This window comes from Oncorhynchus nerka, linkage group LG15 (genome assembly GCF_034236695.1).
Source record: "Oncorhynchus nerka isolate Pitt River linkage group LG15, Oner_Uvic_2.0, whole genome shotgun sequence".
Taxonomy (NCBI): Eukaryota; Metazoa; Chordata; class Actinopteri; order Salmoniformes; family Salmonidae; genus Oncorhynchus; species Oncorhynchus nerka.
This window is the reverse complement of record NC_088410.1, coordinates 24,775,350-24,803,187: the sequence shown is the minus strand read 5'-3', so window position 1 is coordinate 24,803,187 and position 27,838 is coordinate 24,775,350. Positions and strand designations below refer to the sequence as shown.

Below are 27,838 nucleotides of genomic sequence, written 5' to 3'. Positions count from 1 at the left end.
CTGCACAGTTACATGAACGTGTGTACAGACGGCAAGAATTCTAATGGTGTAACGTTGTCAGGTTACCAGCATGGTAACATGGTCACTCAGGGTCACTCATTAACAAGTGACAGTTTGTTTATATTGACTTCATATATATTTTTTAACTACTTTGCCCTTTAAGGGCCACTATAATCATTTAATGAAGATTCTGTGGTAAGAAATGGAGCTAAGCAATAGCAATAGAAATAGTCGAGACAGTCATGACTTAAAACCGACCAAATATCAATCACAATGAGGAAAGGAAATAACAACATTTTGACTTATATCGAAATGTTGATCCCGTTGTCAGAAAAATAAAAATGTGTTTGTTGATACAGGCATTCCACAGGATCATATTTGGTAGTTAGTAGCAGCCAAGTAGCTTATTGAATTAGAGTTAACATAGTTAGGGGAGATGGAGGGATGGAAAGAGGGATGGACGTGCGGGAGAATGAAGAGACTCCATATGGGAATGATCGCTGGGGTTTTTCCCCTAAGCTTAGATAAAGATCACTATAAAAGTTCAACAGCAGTGAAAGAGAGAGCGAGAGAGAGAGAGGGAGAGAGAGAGGAGGAGAGAGAGAGAGACAGAGAGAGAGAGAGAGGAGGAGGAGAGAGAGAGAGAGAGACAGAGAGAGAGAGAGAGAGAGAGAGAGGAGGAGAGAGAGAGAGACAGAGAGAGAGAGAGAGACACAGAGAGAGAGAGAGAGAGAGAGAGACAGAGAGAGAGAGAGAGAGGAGGAGAGAGAGAGAGACAGAGAGAGAGAGAGAGAGGAGGAGGAGAGAGAGACAGAGAGAGAGAGAGAGAGAGAGGAGGAGAGAGAGAGAGAGAGACAGAGAGAGAGAGAGAAAGGGGGGCTTGTCAAGATTGTTCTAGCAATCAAACAAATACAGCACGAATAGGCTGCTGCATTGAAATGCTGTTATTACACAGTTATGTAACACCGGACAGTGAACCTGGTCCTGGTGGGTCACCAGACTGCCCTGCCCTGGCAGTGTCAGTACCCAGGCAGAATACATCACAGTGAGGATGGAGTGGGACAGGTGCCTGGGGCATGGTGCCTGGGTCCTACTGGTCTCAATCAGGGATATGAATAGATCTACAATGAGTCAGATAGAATGGAAGGCAGGGAGGGATTATTCCACTGCTATATTCCACAGGAGTGACGTTGTCCTTCCCTGACGATTGTCACTGATTGTCACCGGCCTTGACGACAGCCTTATTGTATATAGGCACAGCAACGGGCAGGGTTTCCCAAACTGGGTCCTGGGGCCCCCCCTGGGGGCACGTTGTGGTTTCCCCCAGCACTACACAGCTGATTCAGATAACCAACTCATCATCAAGCTTTGATTATTGGAATCAGCTGTGTAGTGCTGGGGTAAAGAAACAAAACTTGCACCCAATGTGGGCCCCTGGACTGAGTTTGGGAAACCCTGTTCTAGGGGGCTGTAGCTCTGTCACTATCATTCTGGATTTCCATCACGGCATCCATATAGGGACAGCCATTATCAGCGTGTACTGTCCAACAGACAGGCTGCTACTGAACACTGCTGTAGTCTGTCCTATAGCATCCACTTTGTACCAGCATGTGTGGGGGCTTTCCCTAGCACTGGGGGCTTTCCCTACACGTGGACTACTGTCTAGCTACAGCTGCAGTTTATCTAGCTATGTAGACACAAATAGGTTTGCAGAACTACAGAGAAATGGCTTTTGCATTTAGAATATCAAATGCATGGACTACATTGTACATAGTCTTTGATCAAATCCCAAGGAACCCTAATTGCAGACTGTGTGCGTGCGCGTGTGTGTGTGTGTGTGTGTGTGTGTGTGTGTGTGTGTGTGTGTGCCTGCATACTGTGTATGTAGTAAGGGTGCAAACAGACCCACACTGGCAGTGGGTGTGCCTATAAGGCTCTGTGGTGTTTGTATGGTGACTGGTGACAGCAGCAGACTCACTAAGGCTCCAGCCACCTGACTAACTACAGAGGCCTGGAAGGTACAGGGATTAAATGACAGCAAGGACAGGCAAGGGTGCCCCCCCCCCATACACACACACACACTGGTGCACTGCTCAGCAATACTGACATTTCCACCCACAGCCAAGACACACCCTTCTGATGTGGCACAGGAGGCTGCTCAGGGAGGACGGCTCATAACGGAATGGCATGGAACACCTGGAAACCATGTGTTTGATGTATTTGATACCATTCCACTTATTCTGCTCCAGTCATTACCAGGAGATGTGTGTGACAGAAGTACTGGACACATACTGTATTATATATCAGCATTATATGCACAAGCAGCATTCAACTTCTCACTTATCATTCATTCAGTCATTCATTCAGCGCACACTGACAGAAATGTCATCCTCTGTCTCTTGCTCATTCTTGCTCCACCCCTAAAGCATACATTACATACAGTGCCATCGGAAAATATTCAGACCCCTTGACTTTTTCCACATTTTGTTAGGTTACAGGTTGTTCTATAATATATTAAATATACAGTGGGGCAAAAAAGTATAAAAAAGTGTAATTTTCATCGTAGGTACACTTCAACTATGACGGACAAAATTAGAAAAAAATCCAGAAAATCACATTGTAGGATTTTTAATGAATTTATTTGCAAATTATGGTGGAAAATAAGTATTTGGTCACCTACAAACAAGCAAGATTTCTGGCTCTCACAGACCTGTAACTTCTTCTTTAAGAGACTCCTCTGTCCTCCACTCGTTACCTGTATTAATGGCACCTGTTTGAACTTTTTATCAGTATAAAAGACACCTGTCCACAACCTCAAACAGTCACACTCCAAACTCCACTATGGCCAAGACCAAAGAGCTGTCAAAGGACACCAGAAACAAAATTGTAGACCTGCACCAGGCTGGGAAGACTGAATCTGCAATAGGTAAGCAGCTTGGTTTGAAGAAATCAACTGTGGGAGCAATTATTAGGAAATGGAAGACATACAAGACCACTGATAATCTCCCTCGATCTGGGGCTCCACGCAAGATCTCACCCCGTGGGGTCAAAATGATCACAAGAACGGTGAGCAAACATCCCAGAACCACACGGGGGGACCTAGTGAATGACCTGCAGAGAGCTGGGACCAAAGTAACAAAGTCTACCATCAGCAACACACTACGCTGCCAGGGACTCAAATCCTGCAGTGCCAGACGTGTCCCCCTGCTTAAGCCAGTACATGACCAGGCCCGTCTGAAGTTTGCTAGAGAGCATTTGGATGATCCAGAAGAAGATTGGGAGAATGTCATATGGTCAGATGAAACCAAAATATAACTTTTTGGTAAAAACTCAACTCGTCGTGTTTAGAGGACAAAGAATGCTGAGTTGCATCCAATGAAACATCATGCTTTGGGGCTGTTTTTCTGCAAAGGGACCAGGACGACTGATCCGTGTAAAGGAAAGAATGAATGGGGCAATGTATCGTGAGATTTTGAGTGAAAACCTCCTTCCATCAGCAAGGGCATTGAAGATGAAACGTGGCTGGGTCTTTCAGCATGACAATGATCCCAAACACACCGCCTGGGCAACGAAGGAGTGGCTTCGTAAGAAGCATTTCAAGGTCCTGGAGTGGCCTAGCCAGTCTCCAGATCTCAACCCCATAGAAAATCTTTGGAGGGAGTTGAAAGTCTGTGTTGCCCAGCAACAGCCCCAAAACATCACTGCTCTGGAGGAGATCTGCATGGAGGAATGGGCCAAAATACCAGCAACAGTGTGTGAAAACCTTGTGACCTCTGTCATTGCCAACAAAGGGTATATAACAAAGTATTGAGATAAACTTTTGTTATTGACGAAATACTTATTTTCAAGCATAATTTGCAAATAAATTCATTAAAAATCCTACAATGTGATTTTCTGGATTTTTTTCCTTCTCATTTTGTCTGTCATAGTTGAAGTGTACCTATGATGAAAATTACAGGCCTCTCTCATCTTTTTAAGTGGGAGAACTTGCACAATTGGTGGCTGACTAAATACCTTTTTGCCCCACTGTATGTGTTTCTCATCAATCTACACACAATACCCCATAATGACAAAGCAAAAACAGGTTTTTAGACATTTTGCTAAATAATTAAAATAAAAACCGTAAATATCACATTTACATAAGTATTCAGACCTTTTACTCAGTACTTTGTTGAAGCACCGTTGACAGCGATTACAGCCTTGAGTCTTCTTGGGTATGATGCTACAAGCTTGGCACACCTGTATTTGGGGAGTGTCTCCCATTCTCCTCTGCAGATCCTCTCAAGCTCTGTCAGGTTGGATGGGGAGCGTCGCTGCACAGCCATTTTCAGGTCTCTCCAAAGATGTTAGATCGGGTTCAAGTCCGGGCTGGGCCACTCAAGAACATTCAGAGACTTGTCCCAAAGCTACTCCTGCATTGTCTTGGCTGTGTGCTTAGGATCATTGTCCTGTTGGAAGGTGAACCTTCACCCCAGTCTGAGGTCCTGAGTGCTCTGGAGCAGGGTTTCATCAAGGATCTCTTTGTACTTTGCACAATTCATCTTTGCCTCGATCCTGACTAGTCTCCAGGTCCCTGCCAAAACAAACATCCCCACAGCATGAGGCTGCCACCACCTCCATAGGGATGGTGCCAGGTTTCCTCCAGCCGTGACTCTTGGCATTCAGGCCAAAGAGTTCAATCTTGGTTTCATCAGACCAGAGAATCTTGGTTCTCATAGTCTGAGAGTCTTTACGTGCCCTTTGGCAAACTCCAAGCTGGCTGTCATGTGCCTTTTACTAAGGAGTGGCTTCCATCTGGCCACTCGACCATAAAGGCCTGATTGGTGGAGTGCTGTGAAGATGGTTGTCCTTCTGGAAGGTTCTCTCATCTCCACAGAGGAACTCTGGAGCTCTCTGTCAGAGTGACCATTGGGTTCTTGGTCACCTCCCTGACCAAGACCCTTCTCCCCCGATTGCACAGTTTGGCTGGGCGGCCAGCTCTAGGAAGAGTCTTGGTGGTTCCAAACTTCTTCCATTGAATAAGTATCCTTCCCCAGATCTGTGCCTCGACACAATCTTTTCTCTGAGCTCTACGGACAATTCCGTTAACCTCACGGCTTGGTTTTTGCTCTGACATGCACTGTCAACGGTGGGACCTTATATAGACAGGTGTGTGCCTTTCCAAATCATGTCCAATCAATTGAATTTACCACAGGTGGACTCCAATCAAGTTGTAGAAACATCTCAAGGATGATCAATGGAAACAGGATACACCTGAGCTCAAATTCGAGTCTCAAAACAAATGGTCTGAACACTTATGTAAATAAGGTTTCTCAGTTTTTTATTTGTAATACATTCGCACCAAAAAAATGTTACCTGTTATCGCTTTGTCGTTATGTGGTATTGTGTGTAGATTGCTGAGCATTTTTTTTAAATGTACTGTATTCCATTTTAGAATTAGGCTGTAACGTATCAAAATGGGGAAAAAGTCACGGGGTCTGAATACTTTCCGACCTGCGGCCTCTATGACACCGTGTCAGGACAAAGTTGTATTGCTGCATCTCCATGACCCTGTTCTCATGATCAGCCTTTCATACCCTTTTATCACAAACCCTCGTATATGGTCTGCACTGCAGCCATTGCTATTTCCATTCATGCAAAGAATCTGACTTCCATATGTCCCCCTTGCCCTCTTTCTGAGCAGAGGAACATGCCCATCTACAGTAATAAAAACTTCACGGACTCATTCATTTTCTTCTTCTAATCTTAATGTATGTAATCTTACCTGCAGCGACCAGGACAAGCAGGGAGAGCAAGCAGGACACAGAGACCTGTAGAGGCTTCATTTTGGCTGCCAGGGGCCTCCCCCTTCTACCAGCAGTTATATATACCCCTCTGGAGAAAGGTCAAAGGGTGTGCCAAGGAAGGAGGGGCCTGGTAATGTCACAGGCAGCAACTACACCCACGTCAGCCATTCCGTGTCTAAGTAGAGAGGCCTGGGTGGCTGGCTGGCTAATGGGTAACATAATGTCACACAGCAGCAACTGCATCCACGCCTGCCATTTTGTGTCAAAGCAGTTGCCCTGGTTCTATAAGGGGAGAGAACAGACAGGGAAAGATGTCAGGAAGTTTCACTGTTCGTATTGGGAACCCTCTTTTCACGCCACCTCGATACTGAAATGACTTTTTCGTAGCAGGTTAGGAGAACTTTATATATCTTTTTTATTTCACCTTTATTTAACCAGGTAGGCAAGTTGAGAACAAGTTCTCATTTACAATTGCGACCTGCAACTTACACTGATGGTTAGGATAATTAACGTAGCAGGTTAGGAAACTGAGGTCAAGGTTTGGAAAGGGGTTAGGGAAAAGTGGTGTGAAAAGAGTGTATCCCGTTCGTATTGGTCACTAGTCACCATAGGGACGGTTTCCCGGACCCCAATTAAGAGCCTCCTGCTGGACTAAAAAGCTGACTCAACAGAGAATCTGAAAGTCATTTTTGCTCCAGGAGTAGCGTTAATCTAGGTTCAGGAGTAGGGTTAATCTAGGTTCAGGAGTAGCGTTAATCTAGGTTCAGGAGTAGGGTTAATCTAGGTTCAGGAGTAGGGTTAATCTAGGTTCAGGAGTAGGGTTAATCTAGGTTCAGGAGTAGGGTTAATCTAGGTTCAGGAGTAGGGTTAATCTAGGTTCAGGAGTAGGGTTAATCTAGGTTCAGGAGTAGGGTTAATCTAGGTTCAGGAGTAGGGTTAATCTAGGTTCAGGAGTAGGGTTAATCTAGGTTCAGGAGTAGGGTTAATCTAGGTTCAGGAAGTAAGGTTAAATAGGTTCAGGAGTAGGGTTAATCTAGGTTCAGGAGTAGGGTTAATCTAGGTTCAGGAAGTAAGGTTAAATAGGTTCAGGAGTAGGGTTAATCTAGGTTCAGGAAGTAAGGTTAAATAGGTTCAGGAGTAGGGTTAATCTAGGTTCAGGAGTAGGGTTAATCTAGGTTCAGGAAGTAAGGTTAAATAGGTTCAGGAGTAGGGTTAATCTAGGTTCAGGAGTAGGGTTAATCTAGGTTCAGGAAGTAAGGTTAAATAGGTTCAGGAGTAGGGTTAATCTAGGTTCAGGAAGTAAGGTTAAATAGGTTCAGGAGTAGGGTTAATCTAGGTTCAGGAGTAGGGTTAATCTAGGTTCAGGAAGTAAGGTTAAATAGGTTCAGGAGTAGGGTTAATCTAGGTTCAGGAGTAGGGTTAATCTAGGTTCAGGAGTAGGGTTAATCTAGGTTCAGGAGTAGGGTTAATCTAGGTTCAGGAAGTAAGGTTAAATAGGTTCAGGAGTAGGGTTAATCTAGGTTCAGGAAGTAAGGTTAAATAGGTTCAGGAGTAGGGTTAATCTAGGTTCAGGAGTAGGGTTAATCTAGGTTCAGGAAGTAAGGTTAAATAGGTCAGGACGAGACAGAGTCGATACAGATTCAAAAAACAAAGATACCAACTTCCCCATATAAAAAAACCGAGTTATAGTATAGAAAAACGTTTCCATTTGAGATTTGATTAGCTGTTCTTACAGAGGCAATACTGCTGAGTCTGTGCACTTCTATTTTGATTCGAAAGTACAACAGACTGAACATAATTAAATTATATAAATAATGTATTTTGGGAAAGGAAAGGGGGATACCTAGTCAGTTGTACAACTGAAATGGGACATAACTTTTATGGGTTTCTGGTTTAAACTAGCTGCCAGCACCCCGTTAATCTAGCGGAGTTGTAACCTTAAACCCTTTACAAGATTAAATAAGACTAACACCGGGGTGCTGGGATGAAGAATAGGACTAAATCAAATCAAAGCAAACTTTAAATGCACTCTGAGTGAAGTTAGGGTTGATCTTATTCTTTGGCTTTGATTCTTGGTTGGGATGGAGACGTGAATCCAACATATAAATTATTCATTTGTAGACCAACTGGAATTTTGCAATACAGTAAATAGGATGTTAACTTGTCGACAATTTAACAGATGATATGTTGGATTCACGTCTCCAAATAAACCAAACATTTTATTTAGATAATAGGATTAAGCCAGTGGTTCAGATGAAACTATCCAAGCATTAGATATCCTTTAAATCCATGAGCTGGCAAGATAGAAAAACCGACCTTTGTGCCCTTGAGCAAGGCAGTTAATCCTGATTTTCCCCACCAATGGTTAAGGTTAGGATTGGGGGAGCAGACACTTGTCATAGGGGAAACTTCACCAAGCGCTCAAACGCTAGAGGATTCTAGAACTTTAGAGCCACTTACACAGCACCACCTGGTGGACAATTGTGGAAAATATCAATTTAGAATAGGTGACGCATTACTTTAATGAATTTACACGTACTTTAAAGGTCCAATGCAGCCGTTTTTATATCAATATCAAATCATTTCTGGGTAACAATTAAGTAGCTTACTGTCATTGTTTTTAATTAAAATGTTAAAAAATAAACAAAAATGGCTTTGCGAAGAGCAATTTCTCAAGCAAGAATTTATTTATTATATATATATATATTTTTACATGTATTTATTGAATATTCGAAACATACAATATACTTGCAGTGAAGCCGCTCAACAACTACCTCATACCAGTCATCCAACAGATTCCCTTTCAGAGTGACACACAGACACATCCAGGGTCAATGCCCTGGTCAAGGGCACGTTGACAAATCTACCACCAGGCCAAAAAAAACTCCAAGATCCCCCCCACAGTTCCCCAATAGTTGTCCCTCAACCATTCGAGAGCCCTCCAACAGTCACTAGTCCAAGAAGACAAAATATATATAAAAAATACAATTAATTCCATTCCCCAACTGTATATGTTTGTGTGCATGTCTGGCACTATTACATGTATGTGTGTGTTCTTGTATGTGTTTATTTGAATGAGAGTGTGTGTATATGCATGTGTACAAACACCTGCACGGCATCAACCTCAGGCAAACCGGCATTAGTTGTAAAAACACTCCCCCACAGTTTTTTAAACTTTTACCTTTGAACATCATTCTATCTCCCACTTGTCTCCAATTCCACATCCCAACCCTCAGCTTCCCTCAGCCCATCCAGCCCAGCCCATCCCATCTATCTCTGCTGACCACCCTCAGCTTCCCTCAGCCCATCCCATCTATCTCTGCTGGCCACCCTCAGCTTCCCTCAGCCCATCCCATCTATCTCTGCTGACCACCCTCAGCTTCCCTCAGCCCATCCCATCTATCTCTGCTGACCACCCTCAGCTTCCCTCAGCCCATCCCATCTATCTCTGCTGGCCACCCACTTCTGGTTTCTACGCAACACATATCTTTCAACTATGCTGTGATGTTTAACATAAAATTTCAATCTATCTAATCGAATAGAATCCACAGATTGCGAGTTAACGATAAATACTTTTACTAAGAGTATTGGTATATTAGGTATTGACTGACCCAGTCTCTCCAGATCTCCTAACAGTACTATTTCTAGGGTCAATTTTAGATCAAAGCTATGCATTTTCAGCCATTCCTGAACCTGAGACCAGAAACAGGCTACCTGAGGGCAATACCAAAATAAATGGTCTATTGATTCTGTATCCTCACAACAAAATCTGCAGAGCTTCGATGACTTATGCCCCAAATATTCAACATTTTGTTGGTGGCAAGAATTCTATATAATAATTGAATCTTGTGCTTTATATATCAACTCATACACCCTGTTCCATGGAATCGGTACATCAAAAATCTCTTCCCAACTATTTTGCAATCTGTATGGCACAGTCGTCAACATCCTGGTCCTCAAATGAAACTGGTAACTTTCCTATTTATGCTATTTTTATTCCTCCTCCAGTTGTGATCCTTTATATTGGACAGACAGACCAGTTCCCTACCTCCTCCCACTGCCACCTGCCTCCTCCCACTGCCACCTACCTCCTCCCACTGCCACCTGCCTCCTCTATTTTTGATCCTTTATATTGGACAGACAGACCAGTTCCCTACCTCCTCCCACTGCCACCTGCCTCCTCTATTTTTGATCCTTTATATTGGACAGACAGACCAGTTCCCTACCTCCTCCCACTGCCACCTGCCTCCTCTATTTTTCCTTTATATTGATCCTTTATATTGTTTTGATCCTTTATATTGACAGACCAGTTCCCTACCTCCTCCCACTGCCACCTGCCTCCTCCAGTTTTTCCTTTATATTGGGCAGACAGACCAGTTCCCTACCTCCTCCCATGCCTCCTCCATTGGATCCTTTATATTGGACAGACAGACCAGTTCCCTACCTCATCCCGCTGCCACCTGCCTCCTCCAGTTTTTATCCTTTATATTGGACAGACAGACCAGTTCCCTACCTCATCCCGCTGCCACCTGCCTCCTCCAGTTTTTATCCTTTATATTGGACAGACAGACCTCCTCCCAGTTCCTCTTTTGATCCTCATTCCCTACCTCCTCCCACTGCCACCTGCCTCCTCTATTTTGATCCTTTATATTGGACAGACAGACCAGTTCCCTACCTCATCCCACTGCCACCTGCCTCCTCTATTTTTGGGGTAATGCTGTAATCAATTGTTTGTACTCTTGGATTGAGCAGACCTTCCTGTACAATTCTGATAACTCCATGAAGTACATAACTCTACCATTCCAATTTACAATATAATTTAAGAACAAAATACCCTTTCTTTCCCATAAATATAGGTATTTTATCAACCAGCACATTTGAGTTCAGCCATAATATTTGTTGTAATATTTGTTCTATCATTGCAGGGGGATGAAATTGAAATTGTAGCCTTCTCTGCAATGATTGTTTGAAAAAGAGAGATACTTTTAAAAAAAAGTATCATTTTCAAATAATCAAAAATTAGACATGGCAATCTGCACAAAGGAAAAAAGGCCATTTTTAAACAATGGATGAGTTTTTCTTAATAATCTACTTGAGAACCATTTAGGGTTCAAATAAAACTTTTGAATGAGTGAAGCTTTTAGAGAGAGGTTTAGTGCTTTTATATTTAATCATCTCCACCCACCCAATTCATATTCGTTATATAGATTGGCACACTTTATTTTGGTTTAGCGTCCCAGATAAAGCAAAATATTTTTTGCTTATACGATTTAAAAAACGAATCATCAGAAGTAGGCAGCGCCATAAGTAAGTGAATAAACTGAGACATGGCTAAGGAGTTAATCAGGGCAATTGCTCCATAAATAGACAGGTTTTTACCTCTCCCTGGTTGCAGTATCTTGTCTATTTTTACAAGTTTTCTATTGAAATTCATTGTGGAGATGTCACGCCCTGACCTTTGTATGTCTCTATTTTTGTTTGGTCAGGGTGGGATTTGGGGTGTGCATTCTATGTTCTTTTTTCTATGTTTTGTATTTCTTTGTTTTGGCCGGGTATGGTTCTCAATCAGGGACAGCTGACTATCGTTGTCTCTGATTGGGAACCATACTTAGGTAGCTTTTTCCAACCAATGTTTTGTGGGTAGTTGTTTTCTGTTTAGTGTTCTGCACCTGACAGGACTGTTTCGGTTTGCACTTTGTTATTTTTGTTTTCAGTGTTCAGTTTAATAAAAGTCATGAAAACTTACCATGCTGCGCTTTGATCCGATTCTTCCTCATCAGACGACGACGACCGTTACAGGAGAGCTTATTTATATATTTTGTGATATGAATGCCGAGTATGTGTACTTCACCATCAGCCCATTCTATAGGTAAACTGCAGGGTAATGTAAAAGTTGTATTTTTTAAAGATCCAATATGTAATATTGTACACTTATCATAATTAGGTTTTAGTTCAAAGTTATCTAGATCTTCAATGAGACATTGCAGGGAAATAGCTTGTGGACTTAATATAAAACTTGAGTCATTGGCATACATGGACACCTTTTTAAGCCTTGGATTTCTAATCCTCTGTTATTGGATCTGATTTTAATAGCATGCATTTCGATGGCCATAACGAATAGATATGGTGACAGCAGACACCCTTGTTTAACTTCTCTTGACAATTAAAAACTCTCTGAGAAGTAGCCGTTATTTACTATTTTACACCTAGGGTTGTTATACATTATGTTTACATTACATTATGCAGTAAAGTGCCAGCTGTGCCATCAGAGACTCTGGGTTCGCGCCCAGGCTCTGTCGTAACTGGCCGCGACCAGGAGGTCCATGGGGCGACGCACAATTGGCCTAGCGTCACCCGGGTTAGGGAGGGGTTGGCCGGTAGGAATATCCTTGTCTCATCGCGCACCAGCGACTCCTGTGGCGGGCCGGGCGCAGTGCGTGCTAACCAAGGTTGCCAGGTGCACGGTGTTTCCTCCGACACATTAGTGCGGCTGGCTTCCAGGTTGGATGCGCGCTGTGTTAAGAAGCAGTGCGACTTGGTTGGGTTGTGTATCGGAGGACGCATGACTTTCAACCTTCGTCTCTCCCGAGCCCGTATGGGAGTTGTAGCTATGAGACAAGATAGTAGCTACTAAACAATTGGATACCACAAAATTGGGGAGAAAACGGGGTAAAATAAAATTTTAAAAATTAAAAAAAGACAATACTGTGCAGCCGTATTTATCGTCCTGGCCTGGGCTTTTGACTCTGTCAATCACCACATTCTTATCGGCAGAATCATCAGCCTTGTTTTCTCAAATGACTGCCTCGCCTGGTTCACCAATTACTTCTCAGACAGAGTTCAGTGTGTCAAATCGGAGGGCCTGTTGTCTGGACTTCTAGCCATCTCTATGGGGGTGCCACAGGGTTCAATTCTCGGGCCGACTCTCTTCTATGTATACATCAATGATGTCACTCTTGCCGCTGGTGATTCTCTGATCCACCTCTAAGCAGAGGGCCTGTTGTCTGGACCTCTGGCAGTCTCTATGGGGGTGCCACAGGGTTAAATTCTCGGGCCGACTCTCTTCTATGTATACATCAATGATGTCACTCTTGCTGCTGGTGATTCTCTGATCCACATCCAAGCAGACGACACCATTCTGTATACATTTGGCCCGGAGGGCCTGTTGTCTGGACCTCTGGCAGTCTCTATGGGGGTGCCACAGGGTTCAATTCTCGGGCCGACTCTCTTCTATGTATACATCAATGATGTCGCTCTTGCTGCTGGTGATTCTCTGATCCAACTCTAAGCAGACGACACCATTCTGTATACATTTGGCCCTTCTTTGGGCCTTTGTGTTAACTAACCTCCAGACAAGCTTCAATGCCATACAACTCTCCTTCCGTGGCCTCCAACTGCTCTTAAATGCAAGTAACAACGAAATGCATGCTCTTCAACTGATCGCTGCCCGCACCTGCCCGCCCGTCTAGCATCACTACTCTGGACGGTTCTGACTAAGGATATATCGACATCTACAAATACCTAGGTGTCTGGTTAGACTGTAAACTCTCCATCCAGACTCACATTAAACATCTCCAATCCAAAATTAAATCAAGAATTGGCTTCCTATTTCACAACAAAGCATCCTTCACTCATGCTGCCAAACATACCCTCATAAAACTGTCTATTCTACAGATCCTCGACTTCTGCAACGTCATTTACAAAATAGCCTCCAACACTATACTCAACAAACTGGATGCAGTCTATCACAGTGCCATCCGTTTTGTCACCAAAGCCCCATATACTACCCACCACTGCGACTTATATGCTCTCGTTGGCTGGCCCTCGCTTCATATTCGTCACCAAACCCACTGGCTCCAGGTCATCTATAAGTCTTTGCTTGGTAAAGCCCAGCCTTATCTCAGCTCACTGGTCACCATAGCAGCACCCACCCATAGCACACGCTCCAGCAGGTATATTTCACTGGTCACCCCCAAAGCCAATTCCTCCTTTGGCCGCCTTTCCTTCCAGGTCTCTGCTGCCAATCAATCAATCAAATGTATTTATACATCAGCTGATATCAGCTGATATCTCAAAGTGCTGTACAGAAACCCAGCCTAAAACCCCAAAGAGCAAGCAATGCAGGTGTAGAAGCATGGTGGCTAGGAAAAACTCTCTAGAAAGGCCAGAACCTAGAAAGAAACCTAGAGAGGAACCAGGCTATGAGGGGTGGCCAGTCCTCTTCTGGCTGTGCCGGGTGGAGATAATAACAGAACATGGCCAAGATGTTCAAATGTTCATAAATGACCAGCATGGTCAAATAATAATAATCACAGTAGTTGTTGAGGGTGCAACAGTAAATTAGTAAATGTCAGTTGGCTTTTCATAGACAATCATCGAGAGTATCTCTACCGCTCCTGCTGTCTCTAGAGAGTTGAAAACAGCAGGTCTGGGACAGGTAGCACGTCCGGTGAACAGGTAAGAGTTCCATAGCCGCAGGCAGAACAGTTGAAACTGGAGCACAGCACGGCCAGGTGGACTGGGGACAGCAAGGAGTCATCATGCCAGGTAGTCCTGAGGCATGGTCCTAGGGCTCAGATCCTCTGAGAGAGAGAAAGAAAGAAAGAAAGAAAGAAAGAAAGAAAGAAAGAAAGAAAGAAAGAAAGAAAGAAAGAGAAAGAAAGAAAGAAAGAATTAGAGAGAGCATACTTAAATTCACACAGGACATCGGATAAGACAGGAGAAATACTCCAGATATAACAGACTGACCCTAGCCCCCCGACACAAACTACTGCAGCATAAATACTGGAGGCTGAGACAGGAGGGGTCAGGAGACACTGTGGCCCCATCCGATGATATCCCCGGACAGGGCCAAACAGGCAGGATATAACCCCACCCACTTTGCCAAAGCACAGCTCCCACACCACTAGAGGGATATCTTCAACCACCAACTTACCATCCTGAGACTATGCCGAGTATAGCCCACAAAGATCTCCACCACGGCACAACCCAAGGGGGGGCGCCAACCCAGACAGGAAGACCACGTCAGGGACTCAACCCACTCAAGTGACGCACCCCTCCTAGGGACGGCATGGAAGAGCACCAGTAAGCCAGTGACTTAGCCCCTATAATAGGGTTAGAGGCAGAGAATCAGAGTGGAGAGGGGAACCGGCCAGGCAGAGACAGCAAGGGCAGTTCGTTGCTCCAGTGCCTTTCCGTTCACCTTCACACTCCTGGGCCAGACTACACTCAATCATAGGACCTACTGAAGAGATGAGTCTTCAATGAAGACTTAAAGGTTGAGACCGAGTCTGCGTCTCTCACATGGGTAGGCAGACCATTCCATAAAAATTGAGCTCTATAGGAGAAAGCCCAGCCTCCAGCTGTTTTCTTAGAAATTCTAGGGACAATTATAATCTGTAAGTCGCTCTGGATAAGAGCGTCTGCTAAATGACTTAAATGTAAATGTAAATTAGGAGGCCTGCGTCTTGTGACCGTAGCGTACGTGTAGGTATGTACGGCAGGACCAAATTGGAAAGATAGGTAGGAGCAAGCCCATGTAATGCTTTGTAGGTTAGCAGTAAACCTTTGAAATTAGCCCTTAACAGGAAGCCAGTGTAGGGAGGCTAGCACTGGAGTAATATGATCCATTTTTTTGGTTCTAGTCAGGATTTTAGCAGCCGTATTTAGCACTAATTGAAGTTTATTTAGTGCTTTATCGGGGTAGCCGGAAAGTAGAGCATTGCAGTAGTCTAACCTAGAAGTGACAAAAGCATGGTTTCATTTTTCTGCATCATTTTTGGACAGAAAATGTCTGATTCCTGCAATGTTACGTAGATGGAAAAAAGCTATCCTTGAAACAGTCTTGATATGTTCGTCAAAAGAGAGATCAGGGTCCAGAGTAAAGCCGAGGTCCTTCACAGTTTTATTTGAGACGACTGTACAACCATCAAGATTGTCAGATTCAACAGAAGATCTCTTTGTTTCTTGGGACCTAGAACAAGCATCTCTGTTTTGTCCCCGTTTAAAAGTAGAAAGTTTGCAGCCAACCACTTCCTTATATCTGAAACACAGGCTTCTAGGGAGGGCAATTTTGGGGCTTCACCATGTTTCATTGAAATGTACAGCTGTGTGTCATCCGCATAGCAGTGAAAGTTAACATTATGTTTTCAAATGACATCCCCAAGAGGTAAAATATATAGTGAAAATAATAGTGGTCCTAAAACGTAACCTTGAGGAACACCAACATTTACAGTTGATTTGTCAGATGACAAACCATCCACAGAGACAAACTGATATCTTTCCGACAGATAAGATCTAAACCAGGACAGAACTTGTCCGTGTAGACCAATTTGGGTTTCCAATCTCTCCAAAAGACTGTGGTGATCGATGGTATCAAAAGCAGCAGTAAGGTCTAGGAGCACGAGGACAGATGCAGAGCCCCGGTCTGACGCCATCAAAAGGTAACTTACCACCTTCACGTGCAGTCTCAGTGCTATGATGGGGTTTAAAACCAGACTGAAGCAATTCGTATACATGATTTGTTTTCAGGAAGGCAGTGAGTTGCTGCGCAACAGTTTAGATTTTTTTGTTGTTGAGAGGAATGGAAGATTCGATATAGGAAGATTGCTTTTTATATTTTCTGGGTCAAGGTTTGGCTTTTTCAAGAGAGGCTTTATTACTGCCACTTTTAGTGAGTTTGGTACACATCTGGTGGATAGAGAGACGTAGGAGGGCCAAGCACAGGAAGCAGCTCTTTCAGTAGTTTAGTTGGAATAGGGTCCAGTATGCAGCTTGAAGGTTTAGAGGCCATGATTATTTTCATCATTGTGTCAAGAGATATAGTACTAAAACATTTGAGTGTCTCCCTTGATCCTAGGTCCTGGTAGAGTTGTGCGGACTCAGGACAACTGAGCTTTGGAGGAATACGCAGATTTAAAGAGGAGTCCGTCATTTGCTTTCTAATGATCACCAATGACTGGAACGAATTGCAAAAATCACTGAAGCTGGAGACTCGTATCTCCCTCACTAACTTTAAGTATCGGCTGTCAGAGCAGCTTACAGATAATTACACCTGTGCATAGCCCACCTGTAAATAGCCCATCCAACTACCTCATCCTCATATTATATTTTGTTTTTTCTCCTTTGCACCCCAGTATCTCTACTTGCACATTCATCTTCTAAACATATAACACTCCAGTGTTTAATTGCTATATTGTAATTACTTCGAGACTGCGGCCTATTTATTGCCTTGCCTCCCTAATCTTACCACATTTGCACACACTGTATATAGACTTTTCTATTGTGTTATTGACTGTACGTTTGTTAATCCCATGTGTAACTGTGTTGTTGTTTGTGTCACACTGCTTTGCTTTATCTTGGCCAGGTTGCAGTTATAAATGAGAACTTGTTCTCAACTGGCCTACCTGGTTAAATAAAGGTGGAAATCTGTCCTTTGGTCTAATGAGTCCAAATTTGAGATTTTTGGTTCCAACCACCGTGTCTTTGTGAGACGCAGCGTAGGTGACCGGATGATCTCTGCATATGTGGTTCCCACCGTGAAGCATGGTGGTGTGATGGTGCTTTGCTGGGGACATGGTCTGATTTAGAATACAAGGCACACTTAACCAGCATGGCTACCACAGCAGTCTGCAGCGATACACCATCCCATCTGGTTTGTGCTTAGTGGGACTATCATTTGTTTTTCAACAGGACAATGACCCAACACACCTCCAGGCAGGGTATGGGTTATTTTACCAAGGAGAGTGATGCATCAGATGACATAGCCTCCATAATCACCCAACCTCACCCCAATTGAGATGGTTTGGGATGAGTTGGACTGCAGTAAAGGAAAAGAAGCCAACAAGTGCTCCGCATGTGGGAACTCCTTCAAGACTGTTGGAAAAGCATTCCAGGTGAAGCTGGTTGAGAGAATGCCAAGTGTGCAAATCTGTCAAAGGCAAACAGCGGCTACTTTGAAGAATCTAAAATATATTTGGATTTGTTTAACATTTTTTGGGTTACTACATGAGTCCATTGTTTTCCACAACGTAGAAAATAGTAAAAAAAAATAAGGAAAAACCCTTGAATGAGTAGGTTTCCCAACTTTTGACTGGTAATGTATATAGGGAAAGGAATATCTTTTTATTTTATTTTTAATTGCACTGGGGCCTTTAAATACTTAAACAAAATTGTAAAAGGTTCAGGGTGGCAGCTTAACAAATTGATTGTAATTCAAAAAGGTCAAATAAAAATGTAAGCCATGTATGTATGTATTAAAAAACAAGTACAAATTTTATTGTATTTTTTCTTTACAAAGGCCTGTTTTTCCCAACAAGTTCATTTTTCTTAAACAAAATATAACAGCTTCTCATCGACCTGGACTGACAAAAAAAAAGAAATAAAAAAAATATACAAATGTCTGTAATTAAAAAAATAGGACAAAAGGAGGGATGCAGAGAGCAGGCAGAGAGATGAGAGAAATTAACATATTTGAAGAAAAGGAGAGAAACACAGCTGTTCGGTTTTAAGTCACAGCAAAAAGAGCTTGATCAACATAGTAAAAATCTGTGGTGCCATCGTCGTCCTTGATTCAGGCAGTACAGACCGGGAAGTGCTTCATATCAATAATCTCTAATTATTGATTATTAAGAGATTCTCTAACAACCAACAATCTCTCAGGACACCAGTGCTGAAATATGATGCACACATCTTCAGCATAATTTTTTTTTTTTAAACTGAACAGAAGAAACAACCAAGAAGATAAATATCTCTGATGAGGACGATGAAGATACTGGCGGTGTCCCAAATGGAACCCTATTCCCTACCTTGTGCACTCTATACCAGGGCCCTGGTAAACAGTAGTTCACTATTTAGTGTGCCATTTGGGCCATAACGCAGTAGTCAGTAAGTATAGCTCCTATTCTAACCAGATTTGAAGTTCACACAAAATGATAATTTCCCCCTACAACAGACAATAAGATGTTTCTGCTCTCTTGCCAACGCCTAATGGAATTGTCATGCGTTTTGGCTTGACAATGACAACAGAGTTAGGCAAGAGCACAAACAGATCTGGGACAAGGCTAAATAGACATAATATTGTAACCAGTTATGAAGTTGAATCACAAAATGAATTAGCTTCGTCAACCCAAATGTCCCACTGGAGCCAAGTTCTCACACAGGAAGAGCTTCATGTAGACAGTGGCTACGTCGACAATGGAACCCTATATGCTAAATAGTGCACTAGTTTTGGCCAGTGCCTCATGTAGTGAATAGGGTGCCGTTTCATACGTAGACAAGGACTAAGGAAATCCCAGAAAAATATAACATTTAAGACAAAAAACGAACACAGCATCAATTGGCAATAGAGCATGGAGGGATGAAACAAGAAAAAAACGGTCAAAATAAATGGAATGTTTTTACAGCATCATTTCAGATTCAGCATTCCTAGAAACTCCTGTTCTTCCCTGATCACGAGATCTATACAGGAAAACTCATGGCCCTAGTTGTAGCCTTAAACATGGTTCAGGAAAAACTACTGACCCATAGCGTCATATCAACATATCATAGGAAGTGAGTGAGAGACTCCAGGCTTCCAGTCCCTAACCCAAAACAAACTGACAACATGGAGGGGTACGAGGGGAAAGGGACTGGGGTAAATGTCTAGTTCAGTGCTTGTGTAGGAGTTGAGCTCTACCCGTTGGGTTAGGATATGCCCCCGGGGGGTTTCAAATCTAATGGTCTCAGAGGGCATACGATCCCTGTTAGCACCATCAGAGAAAAATACTACATTCTTCAACGCATGTAGTTACATGTGTGTTATGACTGTACACGTTGACAAAGACGGGTTGGCTGAGCATTTCACGAACATTATGCACACGCATCGATGAGGCCGTGTGGTATTAGGATTCTGAGCGGTCAGATAGCTTGCAACAATGCCTGGAAGCTGCCTTGTGGGGAATCGTCGGTGGCTCGTTTCAGCTACCATGTCTTGTTTTAAGGTGTTTTGACTATGGCTCAAATTCACTAGCTAGCTAAGCAACAACTGTAAGAATGTATTTGAGAGAAGTGTATTTATGTTTTCAATAAACATTGAGACAAAATATAATTTACGTGTCAACAATCTTAGCCAATCCTGTCTGTTTTGCCCCATAGTTGCGCATGCATTGGTTTTGTTGCTAGACAACCAACCCGTCTATACTGTATGCATGTTATGTTCTCTTGTTGGGAGGTGCATAGATTCATATTGGGTGAAGGGGTGATGTTTTTAAAAACACTTTTGCCTAATATTCAACACTACCCCACCTATAAAACAAATTTACTGTAGCTTGGTATTGCATAAATACCTAAAACCGTTTAGTGCATAGTCACTGAAATAAACAAAAATCAAAAAGAGACCTAATTGGAAACTATCCTCTTCTTGGTAAACCCGACACTTAGGAAAACTTTTTTTTCTTCTAGAAAAGATGGAAAACAACTTTGAAAGGTTAAGAGAATGGTCCACTGCTTGCTTCTATGTAACCCTAATAGAGCTAGTGACACAGCTTATTCTGTAAGTTTCATTCATACATGTGATTGATGGGATCCAGCTAAGTACCAGCTGTGTTGTATTCTGCCAGAGCCAACCTATCGCTGTCTATGGTCTTAAAGACTTTCCAGACAGGAAGCGATCGGGCGGAGCAAGGTTGCCAAATTAGAGCAGATACCCATTTTCTCCGCCTCGGCTGAGCAGCCTTTATGAGCAACGCCGATCGCTCCGCCTGAAAAGAATCCCGCTGCAGCTTTGTCTGGAAAGCCCTTTACGATAGACTGCCATATTGAGCCAACTTCTTCATCTGTGATTTAAAAGCACACGATCTGACCAGAGCTTATCATACCTACTGGCTGACTCCAGTCATTATAATGCCAAAGACAGGTTCAAAAAAAGAAACATCTATATCAAAAAGTAGTCAGGCGTCTGGAGGGAATCTTTGTGATCGTCTTCTACAGTGGGTGGGTATCGCTAACGTGTGTGTGTTCCATTTGTTGATCACTGGTTTATGATTGAATTTGGATTTTAGTAGAACAAATGTCATTGTTTCGCTCTACCAGTCAGATGCTGTCTGATTGTGTTTGTATTGGTGTGTGTGTGTGTGTGTGGCAGCGAACAGTTCATCAAGCAGTCCTCTCCCTTGATTTCAAACTCTCTGGAGAGAACACGTTGTGTGTATATACAGTATGTATTGGTGTGTGTGTGTATATATATATATGTATAGGTGTGTGTGTAGTAGCTAACAGTTCATTGAGCAACCTTGGCTCATGCTGTCTGAAACTGTATAGAGAACACGGTATGTGTATCTCTGTGTTAGTTCATGGAGCAGTCCTCCTCTCCCTCACTGTCGGAGGCCGTGTCAGAGCCGGTGGTATCCATGGAGACGTGGGCAGGGCTAACGATGACTGCTCGTCTCCTCTCCTCCTCAGCACTGCCCCTCCTCTCTTGGGCACGTTCGATGTGCTGGATGGCCTGGAGGGCAGAGGTCATAGAGAATTCTAAGGTTAGAGGTCATGATTCAGTGACGCTATATGTAATGGGGTTATCTATACACCTCACACTCAAACATACGCTCTCTGTCCATCTCAAACACAAACAGTACTATAACACTACAGACATCATAGAGAGCACAAGGACACATAATGAACTTCACTATAGAAACCCTAAAGAGCACAAGGACACACTCTCCCTCACCTGTACGATGGTATCCAGGTTCTGCCGGGACGTTGACACTGTGCTGGTGTTGGAGGCGGGGCTCATGGTAACCACGGTGACGTGGTGCGGGGTCAGCGTGGGGGCGGGGACGATGACCGTGGGGTGGTGAGTGGGGGCTGGGGACCGCACCTAAAGGAGGAGAAGAGATGGTGAGAATAAGAAGAGTTGAGAAATGAGAAGAGAGAAAAGGTGAAAAATTAGGAGTAAGAGGGTACAAGGAGAGGAAGGGAAATAAAACATTCACATTCCTTCCATTCAAAAATGGTTTGCGTTTCCCCATCTGTGGATTGTGTGTGTCTCTCTCTGTCTGTGTCTCTGTACCGGTGACCCGCCTGTGTCCTCCACCTGTAACCCGTGTGTCTCTGTACCTGTGACCCGCCTGTGTCCTCCACCTGTAATCCGTGTGTCTCTGTAACCCGTGTGTCCTCCACCTGTAACCCGTGTGTCTCTGTACCTGTGACCCGCCTGTGTCCTCCACCTGTAACCAGTGTGTCTCTGTACCTGTGACCCGCCTGTGTCCTCCACCTGTAACCCGTGTGTCTCTGTACCTGTGACCCGCCTGTGTCCTCCACCTGTAACCCGTGTGTCTCTGTACCTGTGACCCGCCTGTGTCCTCCACCTGTAACCTGTGTGTCTCTGTACCTGTGGGCTGTGTGCTGCGTGTCTGTCCCTCTCTGCGCTGGTCTCTGCATGGAGCTGCTGTAGCCTCAGTAAGGTCTGGGTCTGGATGTGAGCCTGCTCCTCCTGGACCTGCTGGGTGATCACCTTCAGCCTCTCTGGGTGCAGCACCATGTCCAGAGAACGCACCTGGATGGACAAAGACACGGGGGAGAAGGGTGATCAGTCGTTATGTCTATGTTCCTCTTCACTCTACCTTCCCTCTTTTCATTCTCAGTCCCTCATTGTATCCTTCTTCCCCATCACTAGTTCACCTCTCCTCAGTCTCACCACCTCTTAGTTCAACCTTCTCTCCATCCCTTCTTCTAACTCCCCCCTCTGGCTAGGGACAGCAGGATGAGCAGTCTCTCCCACATCTCCCCGCCCACCATCCTTCTCTCACCTGTTCCTCCAGTATCATCCTCGCCGAGCGCTCCTTGTCCAGCTGTTGTCGGAGCTCCAACATCTCTCTCCTCAGCTCCTCGGCTTTCTCCTCCTCCAGAATGTCTGGGGAGCCGATCCCTTCATCCTTCTCCTCCGCCCCACGCCTCCTCTTTGGGGAGGAACCACTGAACTCCTGCAGGAGGAGAGGAGACCGGATGAGAGGGAGCATTTTGACTAGTTATGGCCATGCCATGAACAGTTAATAGTTTGCCGTTGTAATTGTTAGGGAGAAAGTATTTATACTGTACACACAAATGTAATGGATCACTTTACACGTTCATGTACTTTTGTACATATTAAAAAAGTCACAAGTTACAATATGTTTATTCATTTCTATGGCTAGACTTGGCTATATGAAGTTAATATAAATGGATGAATGTCTACCTGTATGAAGCGTTTGAGCTGGTTGTTCTGCTGCAGTAGCTGGGTCTTCTCTTGCTCCAGAGCAAAGATGTAGTCTGACGTCTGCTGTAGGATGGCAGCCTGAATAGACAGGAATAATATCAGAAAGTTAGGTCAGAATCAATACTCTCAGAAACAGTTTCCTTGAATCCTCCATGGGTGGTATGGACTAGAGGTCGACTGATTATGATTTTTCAACGCAGATACTGATTAATCGGACGATTTATTTATATATATATGAGATAATGACAATTACAACAATACTGAATGAACACTTATTTTAACTTAATATAATACATCAATAAAATCAATTCAGTCTCAAATAAATAATGAAACATGTTCAATTTGGTGTAAATAATGCAAAAACAATGTGTTGGAGAAGAGAGTAAAAGTGCAATATGTGCTATGTAAGAAAGCTAACGTTTAAGTTCCTTGCTCAGAACATATGAAAGCTGGTGGTTCCTTTTAACATGAGTCTTCAATATTCCCAGGTAAGAAGTCTTAGGTTGTAGTTATTATAGGACTATTTCCCTCTATACCATTTGTATTTCATTAACCTTTGACTATTGGATGTTCTTATAGCCACTTTAGTATTGCCAGTGTAACAGAATAGCTTCCGTCCCTCTGGTTAGCATGCGCTAACTAGCTAGCCATTTCACTTTGGTTACACCAGCCTCATCTCGGGAGTTAATAGGCTTGAAGTCATAAACAGCGCAGTGCTTGACGCACAACGAAGAGCTGCTGGCAAAACGCACAAAAGTCCTGTTTGAATGAATGTTTACGCGCCTGCTTCTGCCTACCACCGCTCAGTCAGATTATATGCAACCCAGGACACGCTAGATAATCTAGTAATATCATCAACCATGTGTAGTTAACTAGTGATTATTTTTTATAAGATAAGTTTAATGCTAGCTAGCAACTTACCGTGGCTTACTGCATTCACATAACAGGCAGTCTCCTTGTGGAGTGCAACGAGAGAGAGGCAGGTCGTTATTGCGTTGGACTAGTTAACTGAAAGGTTGCAAGATTGGATCCCCGAGCTGACAAGGTGAAAATCTGTCGTTCTGCCAATGAACAAGGCAGTTAACCCACAGTTCCTAGGCCGTCATTGAAAATAAGAATGTGTTCTTAACTGACTTGCCTAGTTAAATAAATGTATGATTATAAAAAATAAATAAATGTATTTTTTATATCGGCGCCCAAAATACTGATTGTTATGAAAACTTGAAATCGGCCCTAATTATTCTGCCATTCCGATTAATCGGTTGACCTCTACTCTCTATACCATGTATTTTTCATATACCTTTGACTATTGGATGTTCTAATAGGTACTGTAGTATTGCCAGCCTAATCTCGGGAGTCGATAGGCTTGAAGTCATGAACAGTGCAATGCTTGAAGCATTGCGAGGAGCTGCTGGCAAATGCAGGAAAGTGCTGTTTGAATGAATGCTTACGAGCCTGCTGCTGCCTACCACCGCTCAGTCAGACTGCTCTATCAAAGACTTAATTATAATATAATAAACACACAGAAATACGAGCCTTGGGTCAATAATATGGTCAAATCCAGAAAAATAATTAAATTATTCTGTCAGTGAAATACGGAACCGTTCCGTATTTTATCTAACGGATGGCATCCCTAAGTCTAAATATTGCTGTTACATTGTACAACCTTCAATGTTATGTCATAATTATGTACAATTCTGGCAAATTAATTACGGTCTTTGTTAGTAAGAAATGGTCTTCACACAGTTCGCAATGAGCCAGGCAGCCCAAACTGCTGCATATACCCTGACTCTGCTTGCACAGAACACAAGAGAAGTGACACAATTTCCCCAATTAAAAGAAATTCATGTTAGCAGGCAATATTAGCTAAATATGCAGGTTTAAAAATATATACTTGTGTATTGATTTTAAAGAAAGGCATTAATGTTTATGGTTAGGTACATTGGTGCAACGGCAGTGCTTTTATCACTAATGCGCTTGTTATATCATCACCCGTTCAGCGAAGTAGGCTGTGATTCGATGATAAATTAACAGGCACCGAATCGATTATATGCAACGCAGAACAAGCTAGATAAACTAGTAATCGGCCATAACCGGTGTCCAAAAACGCTGATTGCCGATTGTTATGAAAACTTGAAATGGGCCATTCCGATTAATCGGTCAACCTCTAGTATGGACACAAACACAGTTAGATTATGGTCCCGCTCTCCTACCTTGCTGAGTTTCTCGCCGTCTGTGTGTGGCAGGAGTGTTTTCAGCGACTGGAACCCTGCGTTGATGCTCTGCATGCGGCGCCGCTCGTTACTATTGGCGATCTCCCGGCGGATACGCCTCTCCTGGTCCTGAGCAGTCTCCGGGCTGAGCGGGATGTTGGCCAGACTGAAGGGAGAAATGATGGGATAGAAGGAGAGATGGCGAGAAAGACAGAGGGAAATGGAGACAAAAGTTACATTTTATTCAGATGTATTGTAGTTTAGTCTGCTTTTCACCTCGTGTCTAATTAGAAATTACATGGTTAGAAATTCCTATCATGCAGATGTAGCTTGGTGGAAAACACAGTGCACATGCAGGTAGTACAGCGCTTCCCACTCCCCTGCAACCACACCCCCCACCTACATTTCACTTCGGTTCGTGACTAGGGCTATTATAAGGTCAGGTCCTGGAGTTTCCCTGAACTCACTGCCCTTCAACCCATTTAATGGTTGCTAACCTACCCTGTTCTGTTTACTCAGCCAGAGTAATATGTAAACCATATAACCTCCAGAGATAACATATTGTACATCAGTGAATGTCCTACAACAGGATTTCCCCAAACTTGGTCCTGCACATTTTGGTTCTCCTAGCACTACACAGCTGATTCAAATAACCAACTCCTCAAGCTTTGATTATTGGAATCAGCTGTGTACTGCTAGGGTAAAATACAAAACGGGGCCCAGGACAGAGTTTGGGAAACCATGCTCTACAAGGTTTACAAAGAAGTAGAATAACCAGATCTCGGGAAACGTGTCTGACAGCTAGGCTTACAATCATTCACAACGCGACAGTTAACTGTCACACAACATCTTAAGAGGGGGAAATGTAGGCCTGTTAGCAGACCGAGTATCTATGCACACAATGCTTAGACTCACAATAGCTATTTGTTTAGTCAACTGAATAGAGTACAGTAAGCAAGACAAATAAGATATGCCTAAATCAATACTAATAAAATGTTAAATGGACAACCAAAAATCTAATACTTTTGAGATGGAATGCATCCAAGCCATTGGCGATGTGAGCCTATAGACTAGTACAGACTAGCGTACTGCAATCTAGATTTGAACGCTGCCTTCATTCATAAACTCTGTTTCTGCTCCAAAAGATTCTAGAAGCGTGTTTAGCTATAAACCCCTGGTTGATCGAGCGCTTCTCACATACATTGGTTGAGTGAGCAGACTTAGTACAACGAAATATTGTAGCTAGCACGTATATATGGTAGCTAACAAGCTTGTTGTCGGCCGACCAACGAAACAGAATGTATATGTGCAAATCCTTCGCCAAAATACGTAGCTAGTTTGGTAGCCTAGTGAAATTTGACACCAAGACCACCCCCTTCACATAGAGAACAATGCTTTTTGCCTACCTATTTGAAACACTATTACAGCGTCGACTTCACAAAAACGGGGTCTTTCTACAAAATATGAATAAATAAAATTAAAGTAGTTGAATATAACTTAGTATGGACGAAATTGTGTGATGTTTATTATTTAAATGCTGTTGCGGATGTTGAACACACACCACCGCCATGCTACTAAGCTCGAGAGCTTAGCCAATTTCAGTACGCGACACATAAGCATGGCCGCGCTACCCACGAGCTAGCTGGCTAGCCACGGCAGGCATATTTACTCGCTACACCTCGTAGGTTCCCTACATGTGTGACCCAAAGCCAGTAAACACGCACATACTGTTAGGTTGTGTCACAAAAGTACAACTGCATTATTTTTGTCGACCTGTTGGGGAAGGAACACCGTAGACAACATCTGGAATGCGAGCTAGCGGATGCTAGCTACACAGCAGCGGGCAGTGTGATTAGTAACCACGTGGTTCGTGTTAGCTGGATACAAAATGTATCGATTTCAAGTATTTATTTACATTTTTCGCTACAACTGTAACCACCAACGGCCATTATTAACACCACTAGCCGTTACGATGTTTCGGGACACATATTTAATGATTGCTTTCGTCCCGCCCTCGGGGTATGCGCTCATATGCGCACAGCTAACAAGAAATCATAGCTTCCTTCAACCAATGTTGTGCCAATATTGTTGTAGCTAGATTGCTAACTACATGCAGGCTACTAGCTAGTTAGTAAGCAGATAACTCACAGTTGCAATCAAAATACACAATACACATCTTATCGGAAGCGTGATTGTGCAATACACACCTACAAAGCCCTCCAATAACATCCTTCTCCGATTTCTTGAATTGTTGTAAAGCCTTCTCCGTAGGCATCATGAAGTATTCCATGCTTTAGCTACCAAGCTACTTAACGTTAGATATCTTCAGCTGTAACCCCTTGAGCCTGCTCTGTGTTTGAGGCTATTTTTCCTATTTCCTTGCCGTAAAAATAAAAAATACACTCCTGTACTATGTTCGATTGCACATAGCTAAGTATTGCGTAGTATTGTTGGAGGTTGTAGCTAAAAGTCTAGCTAAGCTAACTGTGTGTGGCTCCAGCTGATGCGGATTTCCCTGCGTGCGTGTGGCGCCTCCGCCTACTACTACGTGTGTGTTTGCAGCTGATCTCTGTGTCTCGAGGCGGGAAACAGCTGGTCGGAATCAAGGA

The 27,838-nt window shown here is 43.4% G+C and overlaps 2 protein-coding genes and 1 long non-coding RNA gene across 5 annotated transcripts in view; 1 reads left to right on the top strand and 2 right to left on the bottom strand.

Moving 5' to 3' along the window:
• The window catches only part of wu:fc22b06 (sarcalumenin), a 19,299-nt gene extending 13,451 nt beyond the window's left edge, over positions 1–5,848 (bottom strand). For both annotated transcript variants that reach the window (XM_065001336.1, XM_065001337.1), the window contains exon 1: positions 5,765–5,848. In XM_065001336.1, coding sequence (XP_064857408.1) covers positions 5,765–5,825 — 61 coding nt within the window. In that variant the 5' untranslated portion in view covers positions 5,826–5,848. The remainder of the gene's footprint in view (positions 1–5,764) is intronic.
• The window catches only part of LOC135560148 (uncharacterized), a 630,141-nt gene that overhangs the window by 151,860 nt on the left and 450,443 nt on the right, over positions 1–27,838 (top strand). The window lies entirely within an intron of this gene.
• Positions 18,035–27,805, bottom strand: LOC115115760 (transcription factor AP-4-like). Of its 2 annotated transcripts, none has more exons than XM_065001334.1 (7): positions 27,437–27,805; positions 25,230–25,395; positions 22,996–23,094; positions 22,571–22,744; positions 22,153–22,317; positions 21,490–21,639; positions 18,035–21,267 (listed from the first exon to the last, which is right to left on the bottom strand). In XM_065001334.1, exons 1-7 carry the CDS (start codon positions 27,517–27,519, stop codon positions 21,109–21,111), a joined length of 996 nt encoding a protein of 331 aa, XP_064857406.1. In that variant the 5' UTR covers positions 27,520–27,805; the 3' UTR covers positions 18,035–21,108. The 2 variants fall into 2 exon arrangements, with proteins under 2 accessions (XP_064857406.1, XP_064857407.1); XM_065001335.1 differs by lacking the exon at positions 27,437–27,805 and adding an exon at positions 25,731–25,903.